Genomic DNA, 26401 nt, shown 5'->3' on the forward strand with positions numbered 1-26401 from the left:
CCAAGGCTTGCACGAAAATAATAATTTATACGGTTTGAATTTTCGCGACCGCAATTTTCGTTAGCTCGTACGATTTATAGCACGTGTCGGTTTTGAAAAAAAAATATGTCTATTCTAACGAACCGAAATTATATATTCACCAAAGGTAGTATTATTATAATATAAAAATTATAACCGGATGCGGTAATTTATTTTTATTTTTACGTTCCAATATGTTTCCCGACGATTTAACAGGTTTAAGGACATCATAAATACATTATATAATAACAATTTATTGGTTGGAATTTTTTAAAATTTACACTGGTCACTTGACTATGACCGATTGACGGAACTGTGCGCCTGATTGTTATACGTAAATATAGATTATAGTTGGGTTCGTAGGTATATAGTATGAGTTTGGATCACTATTGTTTACTGAAAAACTAAAATTCAGTGGCGATCGATTTAACAGAAAAACTGCTCTTACCGGCGGACGAGTGGTGCTGCGGAGGAGGTTGTGGTATGCCAGCGTACGGCATGAATCCTCTGGGCACCGGTATGGGTGGTGGAAGGAGTTTCGGCGTGGCCGCAGCCGGTGGACTGACCAATCCCTGACCGGAACCAGACCGCCTGTTGGCCGTTCCTGGCGTGGTGGCTGGTGGTGAAGACGACGATGAGTTCCAGCTGGCGCCACCCGAACTTCTTGGCGCAAACATGTTGTTGGCCTGTTGTTGCAGCTGGTGTTGCAGTTGCTGTTGTTGTTGCTGCTGTTGCTGCTGCTGCTGCTGGAGATGATGGTGTTGCTGTTGCTGCTGCTGTTGCTGGTGGTGGTGGTGCTGCTGTTGGAGATGTTGGAGGTGGTGTTGTGGTGTCGTCGATGACGGCGGATGCGGTTGCGGCGTGGGCGACTTGCGTTTGGTCAGATTCAGCGGCGCATCTGGGTCAGCAGTCGTCGTTTGATGCTGCAGCTGTTGTTGTTGCTGCGTCTGGCCCGGCGGCGGTGTCTGCTGCTGTTCCTGTTGCAGTTGCATGGAACATTGGCTGGCCGACGACGTGGACGGCGGTCGGCCGTTGTTGGACCACACGGCTGTTGGCATGACCTGATGTGAAAAGTGAACGAGTAAATAGCATGTCAATTCTATGTTAATATAAAATATTATGTAGATTATAAATTATGATATAACATATCATAATTATTGAAATAACGAAAATGAATAATCTTAAATAATGAGTTTTGACCGAGAAAATACATCAAGGGGAAAATTTGTATAGCTAAGGTACTCACGTTACAATTGGTGGATGCCGTCGTAGTGGAAGTCTGTTGCTGTTGATTGGCCAGCGCCGCCGCGTTGGAACAGTGCGACAGGCCGCGCAGTTGGTCCAACAATGGCAGGAAGAACAGAGACTGAGGGTTCGGAAGGCTTGGTATCCCTTTCAGGTGGTTGAACTAAAAAAACACGAAAAATTGTTGATAAAGATTATTATAAAAAAGACAAAAAATCACGCATTAAACGTCGCATTTACAAATAATTTTTTTTTCTAGGAAAGAACTATAACCCCAAAATAAAATTCAAATATGAATTTGTATATAATATTATGTAATATACTGGACAGCGTATATTGTACAACGAGTTATAAGTATTTTCATTTAAATAATAAAACGAACACTCAAAACTTTTAATTAGTAGAAAAAATTAAGCTAGTCGAAAATATTTGTACGTGCCATATGAGGAAAAAAATTATTATCGACTTGACGAAAGTAAGGAACAAATTTTTACTTCAGGTTTCCCGAGTTGATGTTATATTATACAGTGTGTTGAATGCATCACAAGTTATATAATAATTAAAATATAAGTTACCAATAATGATATAACGATATAATATCGTTGCAGGATATAGGTACCCGCACTGGATGTACGCTGAAGTTAATTTACGATGAAATATTTAACGACGAATACAACGTTTACAGACCAAATACTATTTACGTTATACACTACAGTATTCTACTACTGCGTTTGATTAATGAACGTTTGTAGACGGTATTGCCGACGATACTAAGTAAAACGTATTCTGATATTCATATATATAATATATACAATATTATTTGCATACAGCATGCGTGTAACACATATCAAAGCCAATAGTATTAATTCTGCACACGACTGTCGTGGGACAGCGGGTTTTTTTTTATCGTGTCTCACTTACACACTCCCCCGCGTCACAGTTTTATTGTCCTATAAGACGGTCGACGTTTTTTTCCAGTTAAATCATCTGAATAGTTAAAAATCTTTTGCTCATCTTTTTTCACTCTTCCGTCACCGCCTCCCCCGCGCTGCATAGTATATTATATTATTCACATATACATCCTGCAATCCAACCTAGTGCGTCTATTCTAATTTCTGGCAAAAACCGTCTCGGTGAGATGTATGATTCCAGAATACACATGCAGCATTTGCTAATTTATTTATTAATATCGTCGCGCGTGTTCCGGTTTCCGGTGCGATTAAAACATATGGTTTTGTCACGACCACGGTGAATCATTTTAATACCACTATATAATACTATACGTGTTTTTACGTTTGAACAACGCATAATGAGTAAAAAAAATTAAAAGAAATGTTGTCACACTCATCAGATCTAATCGCTGGTTTAGCTGACGATGGGAACGATCTAGAAAAAAAAATCAATGAATCTGCACACATGATACATGTGCATAATGTGACATCGTGTTTTTGAATCGGTAATTTCGAAGACACGCGTTAATTAACCGGAAGTGAAAACTGAAAACAATATAAGATCTCATGTCACAAAGATAAACTTTATTCATTTTCTATTATAGATCGTAGATACCATTTCCAAAATAAATAGATCACCGTCATTAGTCTTTCATAGACATGGCTCATATAGTCATATAAGTCAAATGGAGGTCCGCACACACACATATATATATATATTGTTTGTTCATATTCTATCAAGCTCTCAGCTGGTTGTGCACACACACTTATACATACCAGCGAGCGCAGGGCATTTTAAAAAGATTATGGCCGAAAGACAAAGTGCGAAATCGTGGCAACGGTCCAGTACTTAAAATATAATAATATACCGTCGTCGTCGTTGTCGTATTATACGAAAGTTTGTGGCAGTGGAGCCTATATAGCGGTGACATCGGAGGCAACCATCCAATTCTCTAGATTTATTATTATTTATTAGATTATTTAACGCCTATACGACAATTCTCGCTCATACACACACTGACATATATACTTGACGGCAGCAATTCGACCGGATAATAGTGTGCAGTATTATAATGTGTTTGTGTGTGTGTATGCGTGTGTGCATGCGCGCGCATTGATAAAACGTAACGAAAATAGTTACATTTTGCGATGCAAAAATGTCGCTAATTTTTATACGAAAAATAAGGGTTTGTTTGGTTTAAAAAACAAATTAGGAAAAGTATTCACGAAGAGCGTGCGGAAGTTTTTTCGGTTGTAGTTGTACACACGTAAATATTTTTTTCATCTTTTGCCGTGTTCTTGTGCAAAGTGGGTTTACAGAAGCCATCGGCAAAAGCACTTACGGCTACGTCACCTCTCTTCTGTTGACTTATTCATAATATACAATGCTCGCTTCGAGGATAAAAAAGAAAATGCTTTTAAATTATTCTTTTTGTCGTATTTTTTTTTTTTAGACGTGACCCGAAATTTGTGGTGTAAAAGATTTTTGTTATTATTATTATGTATTTCGTGGGGGCGCGAAGTTCATTTATGAATATTGAACGAACCCGGTCGCCACTGCTGCGGTCTTTGAACCGCACGCTTCGTGTTTACCATCACCGCCGCTGTAGCAAAGCCCTTTTCAATATTTAATTCGTGATAGGTATCGATTGCGGACGACTTTTCATATTGTCATTATTGGGTGGCGTTGTTTTATCGCAAAAAAAAAATATCAATGGCTGGGAAAAAGGAAAAAAAGCTTAAAAGTATATAATATATGCACATTAAAAAAAAATAATAATAACCGTTTTCCACTGAGAACAAGATCCTCTCGTCGACCTTTTCAAATTTTTTTCTTCATATTTTATTCTATCACTTCCACCTCAAATACCACCGCCACCATTACTACTACTACCACTCAGTAAACAATGGATATCGTTTAAAACGACGTCTCGGGGGTAATCGTAATAACGCGCACGGGGGAGGATGCGTTGCACTAAGAACCGTAGACTATAGGAGATATTAAAAGCGCACAGCATGTTTTACGCATATATAATGTATTATAAAGACTGCCGTCGATTCTTGCGGCATCGCCGGGACGTGCGTGTATCATTGTTGACAATATATACTTCAAAGTGAACTGTGTATTCGCAAGTATATGAGTGTGTGTCTGTTTGGAATTGCAGCCCTTGTCGTGTGTCTGTTATTATTATTTTTTTTGACGAGTGGTGTACCGAATGCAAACAATGAAAATACGTTCTAATTATTCACCACTATACATGTTTGAATTTTCTGCTCTTCTTTTTTTTCTCCCCCGCACCACCCACTTGTCGCTGTCATCCCTAGCTAATCTCGGCCAACGGTATATGACGCAATACATACTAATATATACGTATTTGTTTTAGATTATTGCGCGTGTGTCGCGTTCGTGCACGGAGGAGTGACACAATATCAAAAATGTATAAAGGGCCCGGCCGGAAACCGGGAAAGACGATACAATATAATTATAATACATAGCTGCCGGGGATTAGGCGAATAATCATCACTGCAGTACATACAGTTTTTTTCCCTCGACCAATTCAAATGCCATTGTCCGATCGACGGGAAAAAAATCCGTGCACTATTTATACGTGAAGAGCACGTGTCGCCGATTTTCGAGATTGCAATTGCACGCGACCTTTGGTTTTACTGTTGTTTTTATATAATTAGGGATACCGTACATCTAATGTACTCGAACGCCCAATTCCAATTATTATTATATATTCGATTTACTAATAGTATAGAGAATATATACCATTTACGCGTGTCATTAAATCGCTGGTACTTGCAGAATCCAAATTGCCTGCAATTGCACATTTCGTTGTGAAAAACAAATACCAGATATATAGTCGGCGTTTGCAGTTTCGTGTTTTAAACTCGTAAATGCATTATTGCAGTAGTGGAAGTTGTATGAAAAAAAAAAGAATCGAAGAAGAACTATAATATTATATTAATGTATAGTATTGTTTCACAATATCAAAACACAATCATTGCGCAACATTAAATAGGCGGCTGCAAAACGTGATGACATTATATAAAAAAAACCGACTCACCACAAAATATTATTGTTAATTTGAAAGAAACCATTTTTATACATGCGTATCACATACTATGAGAGACATGGCCATATGCCTACAAGGGGCTAGTATATCTACATTATTATATTGTTATAACTATCCATTGCAATATTGTAGTACACTGATACTACATACTATATATCTATATACGGTTATAATAATGTGAAAAACATGTTGGCGAATTCTTCAAGAGATTTCAATTTATAATAATTTAATAGCGGGCAAAGTGCTTAGTCGTAAATAATAATAATTGAGAATGACACGAGGTCCACAGAATCCGACGGTCTGTAGCTCGGGAAAAAAGCATATACCTCGTCAACGCGATACACATATAATATTATACGTATATTTATGCGTATCCGCGTGATCATATTAAATGAGTTATTTGCAAATATGTACAAGGTTGTTCAAAAGTTTTGTGTTAAAAATTGGTCACAGGATGTATATATAGGTACAATATTACATTATGCTAACGCGATACCCTTGTAGGTACCTCCCATTTGTCACTTTTGTACGTTGTAACGTACAATTTGTGCGACTCTGCAGTATATTATAATTTTAATAATCGCACAGCAAAGACCGACAATATGAAACATGTCGAACTCCATGTGTGCTTATAGGCCCTTGAGGGGGTCGTAGCCGCGACGACGGTGGTATCAAAGAGATAACATTGCGGATAACAGAACAACGCGCGCGGGCAAACAATGTGGCATTGTACACACGCTCGTCGCGACAGTGGTGGTAACACACACACACACATGCACACACATTTACGGTATACAGTATACATTATTATTACAGATATATATGTATGCGTGTGATGACGATAGCGGTGAGTGTATTCTCTTTATAATATAAACATCAGAGTAATAATAACGTCCCCGCGGTCCGGTCGTATACATATATGCACGTACAATATATATTGTACGAGTATATATAGGTAGTACGCGTAATCACACAGCTTTGTCGTCGATAACTACCACCACCCATACCCATCGTACATCACCGAAAAACTTAGGGTCGTCCGACCCCCCAGAAATCATTGGGTACATTACGTTGTTGTCCGACGATTTTTTTTTTCTTCTTTTTGTCCCTCTCTTCAATTTACAAACTGTTTTGTTTGTCGTTATTTTTCGGGCTTTTTTTTTTATTAATCTCCATAGATACGTATTATGTCAATGTACACCCGCGCGGTCATTAGCTTCCACTTGTCTCCGCAATAAGCTAAATGGATTCGTGTCGGTTTTTTCCCCGTCCACGTGCACATATAAATAGGTATGAATGTTACGGTTTGTATCGGGGAGGTTCTTGTCTGTATGTGTTATCTCGTTGCATGTTATACAAATCGCAGCTAGCGTATACATATTACAGAACGTTAAAAGAGTGGATCGGTAACAATATATACGTAGGAGAAAGGCCAATTACGATATTAACATTCACAAATTTCAATGGTTTAATTTTTAGATAATGGTTTGGAGTTTTTTAACGGAATATATTTTGTACCTGACTATTACAAAAATATTATATAACTATATAAGTAACATTTACCAATGTATTTTACACATATTTTAAAAATAACATATAAAACTATTATGTTTAATAATAATAATATTTACTTCAGCTACTGTATAATAATATAATATATAATATATGCATTGCATGATATATTAAATAAATTCTGCCAATCACGCATTTTTTGTCGACACGTATTGTTCTGGAGAAAAACAATTTTCGACAGAGGTGGTACATACATACACACACACACACACACTCATTACATCAGACTTCACTATTGGCGGTGACGAACTATGGGTAGGCGGCGAGAAACTCTTCGAGTCAGGAGGGATACGCGGTAATAATAATAATCATAATCGTAATTATAATAATAATAATAATCATCTCGTGCACTATTATACTTTATGGCAGAAAAACCCACAGAAAGTGCGAGAACAAGTGGATAAGTCACAATGGCAAACACCGCCATCGTCGCAAGAACACTCACACAAAGAGTTTTCACTTTAGAAATAATAATAATAATTTCAAATGAATAATAATAATAGAGTTTTGTGTTACTTCGGTGGCGGTGGGCGACGATGGTGGTGAAGTGCTACTGCACTGTATACATAATAATATATACGCACCGCATCGGTCGTCCGATCGGCACGCGAGAGTGTTGTTGGCGGGGGTGTTTTACAAGTGTGTCGCGGATTTTTTTTTTTTTTTTAACAACGTGGTTTTTCAAAGAATTATTATTTTTAATGAGGCCTAACCCACAACTCGCGGCATGAACAACAGTCGTGTGGTTTTTCAATACACTGCGATATACGTATACATCACCTCATATATGTATACATAATATACATTTTACATCACAGCAAACAACTTTATTGGATGTTATAAAATTAAAAAGTAATACCTTCTCATTAATAATCAAAATTATCATTCATGACAATAAAATGGTACAGTAATAATATATTTTATTTCAATAACATTGTATTGTACCTAGGCACATACCTATTCATAATATCGTAATTCGTGGGTCAGTAGGTGGTATGGTGTGTACGTACACGCGCGAGTACCAACGCTGAATGCCAAGATAGAGTAATATCGGTTCATTAGGTCGGACAGGATAGGATGCGCCAAAATAGTTACTGCGCGATTTCACTTTTCTAAATAAAGTTGTGTGTGCGCTCGCGTGTTTCGAGTTCTTTCCGGTTAATTGATTAATATGGTTGCCAGAAATCCAGTACGAAATGTGTGATATGTGCTTTCTTCTTAGTTGAATGGTTTGGATTGCTAAATGCTAATCATGGTACCAAGATTCGATAATAGAAAATAATTGTAGTACCTATTATGTCCTAACAAAAAAGCTCTTATTATTTTTGTTTTTAGTACTATTGGATATACCTACGTTTGTCGTCAGTCGTCACTGATCGGTGATGACGATTGCAGATACTAATTATTGAGAAATATTATTTTGCCATTTCAGATATAAACTCTACACGCCAATACGCTATATATTAAACAAAATAATATGTAGTGTCAACAAAACCCAATTGTACGGATTAGGGTTTGGGTTATATTGACGCGGTCACTATATGTAATATGTATAAATGTTTTTTAATATTTAAAACGGCTTTTAAATAATTTTACTAACAAAAATTTAGGTAAATAGTATTTTAATTATAAGCATTTAATTTGTAACTATAGATAAATACTGACTTTTTTTTAACAAATCAAAATAATATAAAACAATACAGAATCCTTTTTGCTGATAATTTTTATAAATAACTTGCTTTGGGTAATATTCGTTACTTTTGTTACATTTATTTTATAATATAAGCTATGTATAATAATAACACAATTTATTGAAAACACAAATATATATCTGGGAGACTAATCTTCATTATCGTCCGAATCACGATGGTGACAAATTAACATGGCAACTTGCCCATAACAAAGTATTTGTGTCAATTATCCCCAAATCGGTTTTATTTAATAATTTATTAATTTCCATTATTGAAAAAAAATCAGGGTACTTATAGTTATTTAATTTACATAATTATTAAAACATTTAGTTATAAATAGTTTCTATTGTATTTATGTTGGTAATTTTTAATTTGTTATACAATATAATAGATTTTATTTAATAATTTGATAAATTACATTGGACATACATGGATTTAAATTACACAATTTTAGTTTTACGCGTAATCATTTACTAATTAAATGATTGATGCAAGGGTTGTATTGCGTTGTGGCCAAAAAAATGTTATAAGTTATTTTGTATCTGATGTATGTCAACTTATACCGCTATTATAAACTTTTTCCAGTTACTACTGGTTACTAAGTAAACAGAACACGAAGAAAACGCACATGAAAAATTCAATGGACAATGCATTAGACGTTTAAGTCGGGGATTAATAATTCGGCATTCGGGCAATGAAATCTCCTGTATTCGCCATCACCGCCACTACCGGACATACGATCTGTGCGTGTTTGTAGTAGTCGTTCCGCAGCTCGACAAAGGCGTAAATCGGTGGAAACCTTTTAACGGACCTAGCTAAGACAGAGACTTTGCGGTGGCGTTAAGAACCACGTAATTCCGACCATGTCCAACCTTCGTTCGTCCATATAATATTCGTACGAACGTGTAATCTTGTAATCTCCTTGTTCGTCCCGCGCGTAATACGTCTTCTTATTTTTCTAACAACCTCGTAAGCCGTTTGACATTTACCATATGGCCCCTTCACCCCACCACCAACCCATCGCCACCACGCCGTTGTCTACCCCCCAACCTCACACAAGTCGTGATCACGAAACGGTAGAGTGTAATGCGCCGGCGAACATCCTGTACACTATACATATATATATATATATATATATATATATATATATATATATATATGTATATATTATGTACAATAGCGCATACAGTGTTGACCTTTTGTTTTCGACAGGAAATGCGTTATATATTTTTTTTCGACACATATGACATGCAATGATATTCTTCGAGCGATTAGTGCACAGTGACGGCGGCGGTGATATATTAAATCATCACGATTCTTTGGACTTTACATGACATAATATTACGTGGGGTATTATATATATATACGCATGCGCGCGTGTATAAAAACGAAGCTATTATTACGCGCGCGATGTATATGTACATACTAATAATGCACGGATATGTATATTGTATATATATAAATATATAAATACTTGCCATTTCAACCGCCCGCGCCTTCGACCGAACAACAACAGAAATTTTATTTAGAACTACACACGAGACGCTATTTTTTAAAGATATTTTTCTAATAGTTTATTGGCCTCGCACGCATCATCATCATTGTTGAACGACGGAAAAAAAAAACTTAATAATATTAACGTGCGAATAGCCAAATACGCCGCCGCATTCTTCTGTTAGAGGACCGTTTGACTCTTAGTCGTCTAGTATAATATTATTATTTTATTATTTTCCTGCCATGTATATATAAATCGCGGGCGTAAGGACGTTTTAACGAATATCAAAAATAAACTCGGCCAACCACTACAATAGCAGCAGCAGTAGCAGCAGCTATAGCTTATACATGTAACGACAAACCAGGAACGCGCGCGACGACTAGAGATAATAATTTTTAAATCGGTCTCTACAGGTTAATTTATTACAATCTTTATTTGTGTGTACATATACGTACGTACAGCAGCAGTGTACAAAAGACAAAGACAGTCATTCAGGGGACGACTTGGCCAAGAAAAAACATTTCATTTAATAATGACGAAGAAGAATGTCGTACATTATATATTATATTGTGTGTATGGAACTGAAAATAAAGATTTCCTCCGTTATGAATTATTAAAAACACGCACGGTGGCGGTGGGATAGGGTGGCAAAATTAAACTAGAAAATATTATATCACGCGCGCGACGACGGTGGCGGCGGCAAGGGACAAGACGTCTGAAAAATATGAATTATGACAACTTTGGCTACAACTATCGTTTCTTTCCACCTCGCATCGTCGTCGTTCTCGCGATCGTCGTCGTAAATACGGATTAACAGTACGCACGTATAACATCGGCGGTGGCTGCAACTTCATCCTAAACCGTGCATTACATAAATTAATGATCTCGTTAAAAAAACTCCCTCCCACCCATGTTTGAGCTCCCGTGTATACAATATTTAAATACAAGTACAGCAACTATTATTAAAACGCGTATACCAAATGAATAAAACTATGATTCGTAGCGATGCATGCTTACCTATAAATAATATATGTGTAGCGTTTCGATCACCTGAAAAACCACTGAAACGTACATTATATAGCGATAACTACGCGTGACGCAACTCCGTGTAGCAGTAGTTATTGTCACGAGGGAAACAGCTTTTGTGGTGTGACATTGGTTGCCAAAACGTAAGCCACTCGTTTTTCTGAGACAGGGTGAGGTTAGCGGAGAGATTCTCATTATTTTCTTTGGCAGTGGTTGCGCAGGTCCACTGGGAATCGGATGGCCCCGGACGAAAAGAGATTAACGCTGCAATGTTACTGCTGCCATCACGCCATACTCTGTCGCTGCCACCCTAGTATTTTCGCCACCGAACCGACACAAATGCACAATGACAGCAAAAATATTATCAGACGACAATATCATCCGACACGAGTTTTTCACCGAATTGTTCAACTATATTATTATATCTACAATCTATATATAAGTCTACACTTATATAGAACATTGCTTCAGTGTATGGGTAATTATATATTGTGGGCTTTATTGCGAAAAAATCGTTTCCACGTATTGGTTAAGAGGGAGGGGAGGGTGAAAAAACATGCGACGGCAAATTTATCTCAAAGATTTACCGACTTCAGTAATCGCCGGTTCGAGTGACCCTATATTATGCTTCTACTCGTATGTACTCTCCCGCTGGCCTTTCTTCTTCTTATTTGGGACCACACAAAAGAATACATATCGAATTAAATAAATAAAATATATAAATGTAAACGTATATGGAATATGGATCTACACAGGATCGACAGCATCGGTGCACTGTGGAGAGTGAGAATTTCTTCGAAAAACACATATTGCAAACAGATTGTGTTTCGAAGATGAAAAATTCTGTCAAAAAATAAATAAAACAGGCGCATGATTTATAGCGGTCACTGGGGGGTGTCTAGCCGGTCAAATTATTTTACAAGGGCATGCAGAGAAAAAGAACCCTCTCGGGTTCGGATTACGGCTGAAAACAAAGCGAATAGGATCGTTAAAACTGAACAGACAAACTAAACGACTCGTTCAGCGATAACCTATATATATTTTATCGGTTTCAATAACAGACGTCGTGTTTTTATCGAGAATTATTGATAATACGACATAATAGTATAATATACGATTATCTGCCTACTCGCAGATGTGAGAATTCTAAAAACGTCGTTGTTGATCAATGTAACTCCCCGTAATAGTTATATCATATAAATCCATATTTTTATTTCGACTTTTTAACGGATACTAGAAAAGATGCAAGTCCAAACTCTGAATAATAATATACGTCGAGTTATAAACATCTCAACTTGCACATGTCATCCTATTTGAACAAGACACGCGTTTTGGTCATTTTCAGACGATGACTTAATAATTTAACATATACACGCGTAATAATATTATTCTGGAGACGATAGAATTTTTATTTTCTTACTCATGAAATCTGATACACCGGGTATACATGGGGGGAAAATCAAATCTTTCTCGACGCATAAACAGGTGCGATTCGTAATAAGTTTTTACATTATAAAATGTACACATCGTGAGGCGGTGGCGACGACAGTGACGTGTTGACAGCGACGATGGTTGTCAACGCGGTTTGTCGCCACTGCCGCTACAACTGAAACCGAACTGCGTTTTGTGTGGCGTTATTACGTACGCGGCGCATCGGATATAGGAAAAAAATACAGCCGCCGCCGTCGACACGTAATAATATAAAACGCGCGCGCCATCGATTGACGTCTTACACCCGTTGTGTTTGTGTGTGCGTGTGTGTATATCTGTTGTCGTATATAGTCTATGAAATTAATTGGCCACGTGGAGGATGAGACGCACATTTCGAAAACACAACTGCAGCACTCGCCACGTACATTATTATTATTATCGTAATGATTATTATTTTCTTCTTGAGAATATTCTCTCGACGACACGCGCAGAACCGAAACTCGACGAGATATTTATTTCGTATAGGTTAGTGGGTATATAATTTATATGTATATATTATATTATATTTTAGCAGAGGAATGAACAGATGATAATATTTACGGACGGTCGTACAACAATGCTATTATATATTGTTGTATATATAAATATATAATAAATAATTCAATATTATCGCATCACGTTGAATTAATAATATTTAAATTTATAAATATAGTATATGCCTATAATAATTACTAATTTGTATTAAACATGTCCCACATGGTAAACTACAATTACGTGACCAATTATTAGACAATATTTATAAAAATCAGATGAGTGAGGAAACACATATAGATTTTTTCGTATCAACTATCAAGGGCAAGTAGCGTGATGTGTTATCAATCAATTATTCTCATATATTTCTTACGAAAAAATTACTATAGAATTAAATATAATATTATATATACATACATATATATAATACATGAACAAGTGCACGACGCATCATGGTATTTAAATCCACGACTAAGAAAAAACAAAACGGGTCCAATTTTTTTAAAATTATTTAAACCAGTAAGTATTATATTGTAATATACATCATGAGTATGAAATTAAAGCTATTAAATTTCTTGAATATATATATCCGTACATTTCAAATTGAAAAAAATGAGTATATTTGGGTAAAATGCATGTACCTATAAAGTAAATAAATTATGTTATATGATATATTATAATATAAACCGCGTTTGCAGAAATAAAACATATACCTATAATTATTTTTTCAGGTAGACACTTATAGAACATATCAAATTTAAATATCTATTTGAATTAAGCGAAGCATCAAAGTCCGTGACTGTTGCACAAGTAAAAAATAGCACTATAGCACGCGCACGTACTCACGAGCATATATTATATTATACGAGAGTATATACATATTTAGAGCAAAAGTAGTCGCGCGTACTGTAACATGATAAGAAGAGTCGGTAATCATTTAGATGTACAAGTCAGAGTTGTAATAAGAGGGCAAAATGTTATTGGTGATAGGTCGGGGGTGGTCCGTAAAAGACTAGTTCGTCACCGTAAACGGACTGGAAAAAAATAACTCGCAACTTCCGGTGAATATAATGCACGCGACAACGATGACGGACGCTTGCAGGCTTTATACCTATATACCTAAATACAAATATAATAAGAGACCTCCGCTGTTTATGAAAAAATAACGAACCGTACAATTATTATTGCTGCTGTAGCAAAAGAATATGCACCACGTGATTATTATTTATTTATTTTCATTTTTTTTATATTTAGTTATATACAACTGTACTCATGGCAATCTTATTAAACGCTCATGCTCGTTTTGCTAAGCATAATTACGCTTTGTTTATTAAATTGGAAGGAAGGGAGGAAGCTGCACACTAGCATTTATTCTCGAGAAATAGCTAGGTGTAGTAATAATAGTAATAACATTAAAGTAGGTTTAAACTTGTATTATATAAGTATGTAGTTATAGGTACTACCGAATATATTATACTATTGCATTATACTACTAAATGCCTAAGATATATATATATTATATGTAATAATTACATTTATATGCATATAAATTGTATTATAATTTTGAAAAGCGTAGTTAAATTGATTATATAATATAATAGTACCAATTTCACTATATTTTATACAAAAATTAATTATTTTAAATTAATTTTTACTTTTCCATACTGGACCTACGACTGATGAATTTCACAATATGACTTCAGACTATAAAATCGTATTGTAAGCAGCGATCGCATATAACCACATATTTTATGTGAATGTTCGAGTAACAGTTAATACAATTATGTATATAGTTATCGGAGTTGAGTGGATAAATAAACATAGAAAAATAACGAGAGAAGCATCATATAGATAATATCCTTTGCTACCATTTATTTCCCGGAAAAAGGATTAACGTCTGACAAATAAAACGCAGAATTTTCTGTTAATTAAGTACTTTTAACTGTTCCTTCGGAGAATTTGTCCTGCCACTACCACCCATGACACAGCACAACGCTTTCTATTTAAATTTACAATATATAAATAGTGTCCTTTAGAAACAAAGTAACAAAAAAAACTTCTACCAAATAGGTATTGAATAATTAATATTTTAATTATTATCGTGACAGAAACTCAAAGGCATTAACGTCCGCTTATAGTTCGAGTTTCGAGTAGGTATATAATATTGATATACGACAAATATAAATGCGCATGATAATACATTAATCCTATTTATTAATTTAAGACTTCAATGTAATTTCTGAAATAATTCGCGTGATATAAAACACAAAAAAAATAATCAATAACATTAAAAAAATAAAAATAAAAATAATGTATTAGCGATTGCGATTTATTTTCGATTCTTCTATAAAATAATGTTATAAAATAATACCTAATGAAAAACTTAAACTATTTAATATAGTACCTATATATTATCTTTATAATATATATAATGTATATGGAAAACATGCGACGGGGCGGTTTTCCGCAGTTGGTCTCGCGAACAGGCGTGACGGAGGAAAAACAATAAGAGGAAAAAATATATTTTCGGAGGGTCTGCCGGCACGCGATTGGCACGGCCGACGAAGGGCTGCTATTGGCCGCCGCCAACAACAATACATATTTTCACGTCGCTCCTACAGCGTGCACGCGCACACAGGTGGACGAGAAACGCCGCACAAACAATGGCGATGACGTTCCTATTATATGTATATAGGTATACAATAACGACGATCTACCTACCTACCTACCTACCAACAATATAATATGAAGTAATAAAAAAAGTAATAATAATACATATAACAATCTCACCGTTGTATGTTGTTCGATCCTTCTCTTTTTTAGTGGTGGTTATTTAATGTTTATATACATATTTTTTTTTATGCAAGATTGACGAAATAAAAAGGTATTATTATATTATATAAACCTGCAGGGATGGGCAACTGGTGGCCCGTGTTACATTTCAAATTACTTTACAAAAATACAAAATATAAGGATTTGTTTGTATTTTATTTTATTATATTTATAAAAACAACATATTTTTTATTATAAAACGTAGTTATGAATTCTTGTGTAGTATTGAACTATAAATGTAAATTGTAAATTTTATTGACTTTTTTTTTTTTGCTTTCTATGTTTTTTGGCCCGCTAGATTTTTACTTTAAAAAAATTGACCTTCTAGTAGCATTGAGTTGCCCATTCCTGATATAAACCATCGTGTCGTATTGTTGCATACATATTATAATAAATTAATAAAATAAATAATAATATTAATGTACCTATGCTATTTTTTAGTGTAAGAAAACAGATATGCAGCAGTACCTAAATTTTATTAACATAACATGGCGGAAATAGACATTGTATTATTCGAAAAGAGAGAGCCTATACAATACATGCAATATATACTACAAATGATTCTGCATGATATTATGTATAATTTATATCGTCGTCACTATGTGTAAACAGATACATATATATTATTTTATATTCACATCGCGCATCACTTTGAACAGCTTCAGACTTTAATATATTATACCTAGGTGAAATAGTGTAAACTCATATTGTACTTTTATATATTATACGATGCATATAAAGTATTTAATTATAAAACTCATCTGAGAAGAGTGGATAACAATTTTTTTAAATTAAAATGGTACGAAAACTTTGGGGCACACGGTAGCACATGTGGCAGTTCAGGGCTAACATTATATAGGTACATACGCACGCTGTGGAGGGTAGTACACTAAAACGAATGGACGATGTAATGTGGGAAAGAAACAAAAATCTACCCCACGCCAACAAACCTATATATTATATATATTTATTTAATATATACTGTTGCGAATGGTGTAATACAATATACATCCAGATATACGCATTATTAATCACTGTGTAAGGCATTTTTCGGCGAACACGATTTTTCGAATGGGCGCGACACACACGGTGCTGCAGACACACGCATATTTTATTGTTGTGTTAGTATATTTGCGAGACACTATTTAATATGGTCGTCGTCGATAATGTAATATGAGGGACCCGAGACTGTTTCCAGATGTTTATATATACATAATATACAGATGGTATTCAGAATAAACGCTCCAATAAATGACGACGGCGATGCACGGATCTATTATATATACACGACAAGTCACTTTTCTGACCTACATATGTGCGGCAGTTGACGATGTTTTTCAAAAACCCCGAAACACAATAATAACACATTTCGACGTAGTATGGCAGACAGCAGCATATTTTAATGTATACAATACATAATACTGTATAGTAGTATAATATAATATATAGGAGCGTGTAACAAACGTATCTATACAATGCATATACAAACACGACTATCAATTTTTCTATCAAAAATAAAGAGAGACAAAGAAATAAAACAAACAAAAAATAAATATATATATGAAGTATATAAACTACCCACCATCTTATTTCTTCTTTAGTTTTTCTTCTAGAAGTCTAGAATCATATATAGTATATTTTATCGTATTTCTTTAATAAATAATATTGATGAAATTTATTCGGAAAAACTAGGTGATTAATAACACGGATGAAAAAGCAAAGCCGATATATTCTGCTGTGAATATGTACGTTTCAGGATTCACGCGTCGCTTCTCGTAATATACGTGCAAATAGGATATACCTATACATAGGTATAAATATAGCCATATAGGTTCGAAATAATAATTATAAAATAAACGATAGTACTTATATGGTTAACTAATGCTAAACTATTTTGATAACATACACTATAGTATAGTATCTATATGTTATATATTATCGAGTTTACCTATGATATATAATAATAGTACAATTATTATTCATTGGAGTCTGATGATATTGATAATGATATGTATTTGTATTATATTTAATTTTTGTATGCAAATATACGTTTTTATTGTTGTATAGGTGGATATGTATATTGTATACAGTATAAATGTACATAAAGTAACCTATTATGTGCACACACTAACACAAACTTCAAGCGAGAACCTCGACTGTCAAGGTGAATGGACGGGACTTGGAAGAAACGCGTTAGAAAAAATGATGTAACCCGGTGAGACACGCTGACAAAAGGCGCAGTATATACCTGCCTAGCAATATCATTGCCGCTGCCACCGTCAACCACTGCAGTGTAGTTAAATTTTATTATTATTATTATTATTATTATTGTAATAACGAAGCCTAGACGAATAGACAATACGAGTATTGTACGCGCCCACAATGGCGTCGTCATTATAATACAAGTAGGTCGTGGTCAACAAAAGTCAGTGTGTATTTTGTTTTGAAAAAAAAAATATTACAAACAAAAAATATATATAATAATAAACCGAAGGAATAATAATAAATAATATACAAAACAAACAGTACTTTGATAAATGATTTCTTTTTCTGTTCTTATATAGGTATTATATAGTTACTATTCTCTTATTCTTTTATTCTCCTCGTCGTTGCCTACCGCGGCGCGCACGTCGTTGTTTAAGTCTCACACAACAACCATAACCAACTCGTACAATAGCCGCCATTTTCCTCGGTTCAGTCTACGTCGACGATAATAATGGTTGTAATAAAAATAATTGAAAATTATTATCATAGTCGCAACGCGTAAGTCTGCTGCAGTTGTGCGACGTACCATGTAGGCAGAGGTGGAACAAAGTTACGTTTAATAAGCCGCACCGTTCCGCACTTTTCATAATAAATCAATCGGTCAAAAACCACAATATATAGATAGATATATCATGTAATGATATTATCATGATACGACTGCGTAACAGCCGAAAGGAATATAATATTTCAGTACTATTAAATAGGTACGACCGAACAATGGTGGTTGCAGCAGTACCAAACTGAGTTTCCCGCGTATAGTTTATAAAATACAGACAAATATATTAATGGACACAATCATAGCGGAGGAGTAGGCGAAAGACCCATACAATTTTATTATTTACTCATATGAGAACATAATATAACGCAAACATATATTATATATAATCTTATAAGTGTTTTAGGCGTTGTCCGCGATCAAGGAAATGAATGAATGCTCTTCGTTGGCATATTGTCGGACAAGCGCGTGACGAGTTCTAATTTAAACTCTGTGAGCAGTGGCATATACGTACACAGCAATCGTAATAAGGAATCGTCGCGCGAAAAGTGTAACAATATATAATAATGACATGTATGATATTATAATGAACGTTTTGCAAATTAAATAGTATTTTCTTTTATCGTCTCGCGATACAGTGGCTTGCAATTTTATAATATTATATACATTTTTTATTTCAACACTGTTCGTATTATAATGAACAAAATATGTCCGATTGGCGATTATAACCTAAAGCAAACGAACTCCCTCTCAATACGTTTAAATTCGTGAACCGTGAACAATTAAATGTCTATAAGTACGCATCATATACGTCACCGTTAATATTATATATTTACGTCTACATATTGCCGATTGCATTATGATATTATTATCTCGTTGTTCGCCTCTATCATATGTGCATACAAACGCTCTGATCGTATAATATGCATATACATAGTGCTTTGGCATCGCGAATATTTCGCGTTGTATCCCCGGAGGACCGTTGCATCTCCTGCTGCAACAGTGCACAGTTTATGTCGATCGCGGGCGTGACAACGTGAAATATATTATATCAAACATATGTTTATGAATATTTAATGGGTCGGCCACTTTGCAAAACCCTAGTCGGAATTAGCGGTGTGCGTGGCATGTATATAGCTAAAACGCCTGGAAGCACCCCGACAGTGCGGTGAACTGCAAGAACTGCTATTACTACAGCAGCACTCTCCTCGGTATACAATAAATCACATTATGCAGCACGCGACCCCTGCACAACCCTTTTCTCTTCATCTCGGACCTCTTTCCGATTGTCCAGTTTTTTTCCGACCCCCGCTCCACTTCGCCAGCCGCCGGAAATTAATCAAAAACAAATTTTACGCGAAAGCGATGGCGACATACGTCGGATTAACTTCTCATTATACATAATATGTGTATAAAATAAATGTACGCATTACTATATGCAATACGCGCGCTGCACGTCATATTACATATTATTATTATTTCGTACTCGCGACAGTTGTTTTTTTCTCGTAATCACGTTTTAATCAAAGTAAACTTATGAAAACCGCGTAAGCATAGTTTTATTTTTTAATTTTAAATATTTTGCTTGCTTTTTTCAAGTGTACCGTGGTACACACGAACGATGAGTTGTTACGCGACACTGCAGTATCTGCCATCTGTGAGAGCTGCAGCTGCTTCTATATAGGATTATATATATAACAATATTATATACTACTACCAACTCCGGCACTTTACACTAATATACGGCGTTTTTACGGACATTTGAACACCAGAGCACGTCCGTTCGTTGAAAAGTTTACATAATGGCCGGAAATAATGAGATATATACCGGGATACAGAATTATTATGCGTCCGCTACTGCTTCTGCTACAGAGATCGAGGGAGGAGAAGATGCAAAAGGAAAGCATTTCTTTTCAAAAGCACAGAAGCAGATTAAAGTCCGAACGCGGAACAAAAGAAAAACGGCCGAGTAATGAAAAAGAATGGAGGCGTGTATATACATACGCAGTGGTATACGCGCGTAACCGGCGTTGTGTTATTAATGAAAATAAAAAAAGAGAAAAAAAGTACTACAATATGATTTAGGTAAAACGCTCGTCTTTCCGCAATGGACCCTTCTTTTCCTCCTCCTGTAAAATATAATATAGACTCGTTCCAAGCAGTTTTTCAGAGTATTTTTATTTTAATTTCTCATTGAACTCCACCGCCACCCGTTACCGTGCCATACAACCATTCCACTGCCCCTTCGGAAAAAAACCGCTTTTCCGATTGTCTGGCATTAATGCGCGCCAGACTTTTCATGTTTCCAATCATAAAAATGCTACGTGACAACGACTGTGGCAATGATACAAAAGAATAAGCGGAAAGCTCCGTCAATATAATATACACTAATTAAACGGTGAACTCGATATGAAAATAAAAACCGTCGTCGATAAATATATAGTAATTTCAATGTGATGATTATAATAATAATTAGTATTATTATTATTGGTTGTTGAATATATCAACATTGTTTTTTTTTTGTTAATGCACTTGAGTTGGCAGATTTTCACAAAACTAAATACAATACAGCAGTACAGCACATATTATATGCAATATGTATATCGTTAAAGTGTTGTTCGAAATATGGTTTTCATTTATTTAAAAATAATTTAATTAATATAATATGAGAATGTTAAAAATATTTGAAAATAATATTTATAATTATAAAACCACCCTCTATTGTAGCGCTGATCGGATATAACAGTGCGATGCGCGTTATGATTATAAAAATAGTTCGTGTGTGCTAGGGTATTATTATATATTATGGCATAGCAAAAACGGTAGTAAATCAAAAGTTATTACAAAACATAAATGTCGGCTAGAGAAGAAGGCAGTTAAATATTTTTTTTTCTCTCTCTGTACGCATATATACACATACACACATATCATTCCACTGAGAAGTATCTCTGGATTATGTAGGACGCGCGTCTAAAAATTTTCTAAGCGCTCCTTGTGTTTTAGTAGATATATCAGCGGTTTCCAAAATTTGCGTGGGCCACAAAAGAATTTTAATGGGTATCGCAAAATATTTAAGTTATTTATTTCGATTAAGAATACGATATTTCTACATCGATTATTAACAATATATTAATTGTGTGTACACTAAAGTCGGAACTGTTACCGGTTACCACCGCATAAAACAAACAATAGCATCGTCTATGTACAAAATACGTTCGTTCAAAAAAGGTCTCTAAATTCTTTAGATAAAAAATAATAATACTAAAGATTGGACACTGTACTTACGAACATGATACATATTATTGTATGTACAATTTTCAATTTTATAACCATTGTCCGTTTCAATATTTTTTTACTTAAAATAATAATATAAGAGAATGTTAGTATATTATACGTTTTAGAACCTTACCTTGTTCGAATGGTCTTGTTGAGTAAGGAGTTGTTCCCGAAACAATTGTAACTGCAATATCATCTCAGACAGTTTGCGTTCTTTCTCGACTATCGTAGTGGTATCACCTTGCAAGTGTTGCAGTAGTTCCATGCCTGGGGGAGCTCCTGAAGGATCTTCGCTGTGTTCTGTCAGAGTGCCAATATCCGGTTTACTATTGAAAAAATATTAATTATAATTTATAACATACAAAACGTCATTAATATTAAAAGTTATATTAAACGAATAAAAAAAAAATTATCCTGTGTATAATAATAATATATATATGTGTAATCAAATTGTTGAATAATAAAAAAAATGAATTGCAGAAAACCAATTGATTTTCAAACTGTTGTGAATGAACATAATGTATTTTTGTTTGAGCTATATAATAAACTTTTTTATTACATTTATTTGGTACTTCATGGTGTACAAATGTTAAGTATTAAAAAATATGCCTGTGAGTTTTGTCAAATCGCTTTATAATTATGACCAAAATAACGTAAAAAACTAGTTTTTGAAATGTTAATATCACGGGTCATGAGTATTGAGTAATTAATATTTAATAATAGTTGCCAATACCTAATTTGAGGATGTTTTAAAAAAATATGCATAAGTAGTAAATTTATATTCACTATACGGTTAATATAATGTATGTAATAAATAATATAGTATTAATAATACTTTTAAATTTTAAATGACCTTAAATATAAAATCAGTAAACCATATTTTTCCATACTTAATTTTACGTAAAATTGTTAAGAAATATAAAATAATAAGTAGGTAAACCTAGTTTTATGAATTGTATAGACCAGCGGTTCCCAAACTTTTATATTATAGACTAAATAAAATGTCTGTACTAAATAAGTAAACAATGTGGAAATCTATTTCCTTTAATTATTATTATATTATGGATAACCACGATCATTTAGAATGAATGATTGAAATTCTCTTAGTTAAATTTCATTTAAACGTGCCAAAAATCGATTAGACGATTATCTCGGATCATACATACCTATTATATTGCATTGGAAAGATAATGTGTTATTTAAGAGAAAAATTACATACATCTATATTATATTAACTCTTCGTCAAAAATTTCATCCCCAGAGAAAAATATAGAGAATATATTCAACTGGGTCTAACTTGAAAAATGTGTAAAACAAGTAAAACAATAAAAAAAAATTCAGAAATTCGATTATAAACTGACGAGAACGATTCGAGTTTCGAATTTGTTTTTACAAGATAAAATCAAATTGGCATTAAACGATGTCTGTTTGTTTAAATATATATATATATATATATATAATAGTAGGGTGGAAGAGGAATTGCTAATATATAAATTCGGTGAAAACAAAATAATTTTTTTTTAAACATCTTGAGGACGAAATCGTGGGAGACTTGCATTGTATTATATACATCGATAAGAAAGATACACACACACATACACATGTTACATTATTATACGCGCGGGAGAAGTATAATAATAATAATAATAATAATAATAATCGATGGTGATTTATACAAGTTTAACCCTAAACAAACGTACACCCCTCCCATACACTTCGCCTAGGCCTAAGTTGACAGTATTGTATATAGTAGGTATACTATCCCTCGCTACATATGCCATTTATACATATACACGGAGTATAGTGTGTTTTATTATTTATTCACAGGGCCCTTGGGGTTGCAGCGGTGTGTCCCTTACGCACACGCACATAAAAATACACACCCACACACACTGTAGTGCATATACGCGATTATACCCTTTTGATCCTGCCTGTGGCGGTCATGCATCCCCTCTTCTGTGGCGGTGGCAGGATCGTTTTTTTCTCCTCTCCGTTCCTGAGAAATTCGTCTCTTGTTCTTTTAGCGTATTACACACAGACGTCCGACCACCGTCGACCGTCGTACATATTATAATATATTTATTACGTCGACGCCACAGCCGCCGCCGAATGCCTTCGGTCCGAGAGAGATAAATCCCCTAACCCTTCACGTGCATCGTCCCATCATTATACTTTTATGTTGCTCGTCTGTTTGTATATAAATACAATAATAATGCTGTTACTTTGTCAAATACGATGCGTGTTATATATGTGTATATATTATTTGTACTGTGTACGTTGTGAATAACTAAACACGTACGAAAATACAATAAAGAAGAATTTCCATTTTCTCGCGGAGTACCCATAATTTATATATTCAACATGTTATATGCGTGATCTTGTTTTGCATAAAGTACTTATGGTATTATTATTATCATCTGTACAACTGCGCGGCGGCGACGAGCTGACGACGATGACAGTGGAATGTGCTACGGGCGCTCGTGAGCCGAGAAATAATATGGTTTATAAATCACCCGCAACGCCGTATGACCATAAAACGGTTCTTCAAAATACATATCAAATATTAATTTTTATATTTTATTCAAATTTCTATTATACTCGTTTTAACAATTATTGGCAGACAGCTCTTATTCTTAGACGTACATTACGCGTTTTTTGTGTGCGCGTACACCACAACAATTATTTGTTCGATTTAATATAATATAGGTACACTATCTTATTCGTTCAGATTGTACGACTGTTTATATAGGTATGCGTTTTCAAGTATATATACGTTGTTACTTGAATATTATACTGAGAATAATAATTGGGTTGAAAACGTCTTTATTCAAATACATAATAATATATACAAATATACAAGTATTAATTACTAATTAGTGCCTATAATATTAATTTGTAAGCGTCACCGTATTACGAAAAATAAAAATTAATAATATCAGCTATGTACCTAACCTATGATTAAACCACAATGACGCTATATATTACAATAACGTGCAGTATGTTTTTAAGCAATTTTTGGTATAAATACAATTTTATCACCTCGTGTAATCGTCGACTTTCTGTCCCGGACATTCCGATTCCGATAAAAGTGAATAGAAATTGCAAAAAAATAACCGATGTGAGGTATTTGTTTTCCACGGTGAAAAATACATGACGGATGAATCAAATGTAAAAAAAAAAACTTGACCTATACCTCTTTGCGAAGAGCAAAATATTATAATGTACGGAATAAAATACCTCGACGTCGTAGTTATTATGATTTAACCCTGCGGATGCGTCTGGTATGGTCAAGTGCGTGGTCGTTGCGGCCGTTAATTTATAACTCACAAAAGTGGTTTCTCACGTGGCGCAACCATACGTCAGACGGACATTACTGTTATTATAATGGCAAATATAATTATGGCACTTGTATGATATAATATCATATAGATATATGTGTATTGTGCATTGTTATAGAAAAAAAATAAACTGTCGGCGGCGGCCACCTTTCAATGACCTTGATATGAGTAAAAATAAAATAAAACAGACGCATAAAACAGACTCATATAAAATAAAGTAAGAATTTGGACCGCGGGAACATTATAATGTGTATATGCGCGGGATCGTCGAAAACGAATAAAATATTATGTTATTAATTGACCACCGTAGAATGGTATTATATATTTGCATGACGGTAACCACGGCGTATATCTATAATCTATACATATATAGAAAACGGACCTGCTAAAATCTATTCGAATCATTAACGTTCATTGTTGAACGAAAACATCACACATGTAAAGAAATTATAATAACATAATATATAATATAGTATGTAAAGTAATTATTGTCGACTAACAACCAAATCCATCCTTGCCTATATTGGCTTATCCGGAGATAAAAAAAAATATTATTTTCTTTCGATATTAAAGATAAGTTATGTAAAAAAATATTCATATATATTATTATTATATTATTATATTACAAAGTCTAAAAAAAAAATATATAAAAAGTGTTAACTGTATTATTGTAGTAATTTACCTACTCATTTATTCGCTCTTGTCTGAGATATTTGTGATCATATCATAATATTATTATTACTATTATTTATGTTTATTATCAGGTCTATAATGTAGAAGAATATTCTATCTTTTTAATTTTGTACCTAATAAATAATAAGAATAGTATAGTCCAAGCATCATTATAGAAAGAAAAAAAAATTAAAAGTTCTCTCTAAAACAGATTTGCCCTAAACAAAAGCATATATACACCATTATATTTATTGTATATAAAAAATAATGAATAGGTATAATAATATTTAATATAGTATAGGTACAATGTTAGTTACGTTACTTCCACTCGAAATGTTTAAATTGTTTGTAGGCAGTTAATAAATCGTCTAATTGAAATTTAGATAACAGCACCTGAACTTTATAATACCGCACACGTTATTGTACAATTATTATTATCAACCTTTAATGATTCTCAATATACTTGGGGTACAATACATAAAC

The 26401-nt window shown here is 34.2% G+C and overlaps 1 protein-coding gene across 2 annotated transcripts in view; it reads right to left on the minus strand.

The window, feature by feature from the left end:
• Positions 1-26401, minus strand: part of LOC132931019 (myb-like protein AA) — a 162398-nt gene that overhangs the window by 5534 nt on the left and 130463 nt on the right. For both annotated transcript variants that reach the window (XM_060997199.1, XM_060997200.1), the window contains 3 exons: positions 22042-22234; positions 1265-1426; positions 467-1079 (listed from right to left, as the gene is read on the minus strand). In XM_060997199.1, coding sequence (XP_060853182.1) covers positions 467-1079; positions 1265-1426; positions 22042-22234 — 968 coding nt within the window. The remainder of the gene's footprint in view (positions 1-466; positions 1080-1264; positions 1427-22041; positions 22235-26401) is intronic.

This window comes from Rhopalosiphum padi, chromosome 4, assembly GCF_020882245.1.
Source record: "Rhopalosiphum padi isolate XX-2018 chromosome 4, ASM2088224v1, whole genome shotgun sequence".
Taxonomy (NCBI): Eukaryota; Metazoa; Arthropoda; class Insecta; order Hemiptera; family Aphididae; genus Rhopalosiphum; species Rhopalosiphum padi.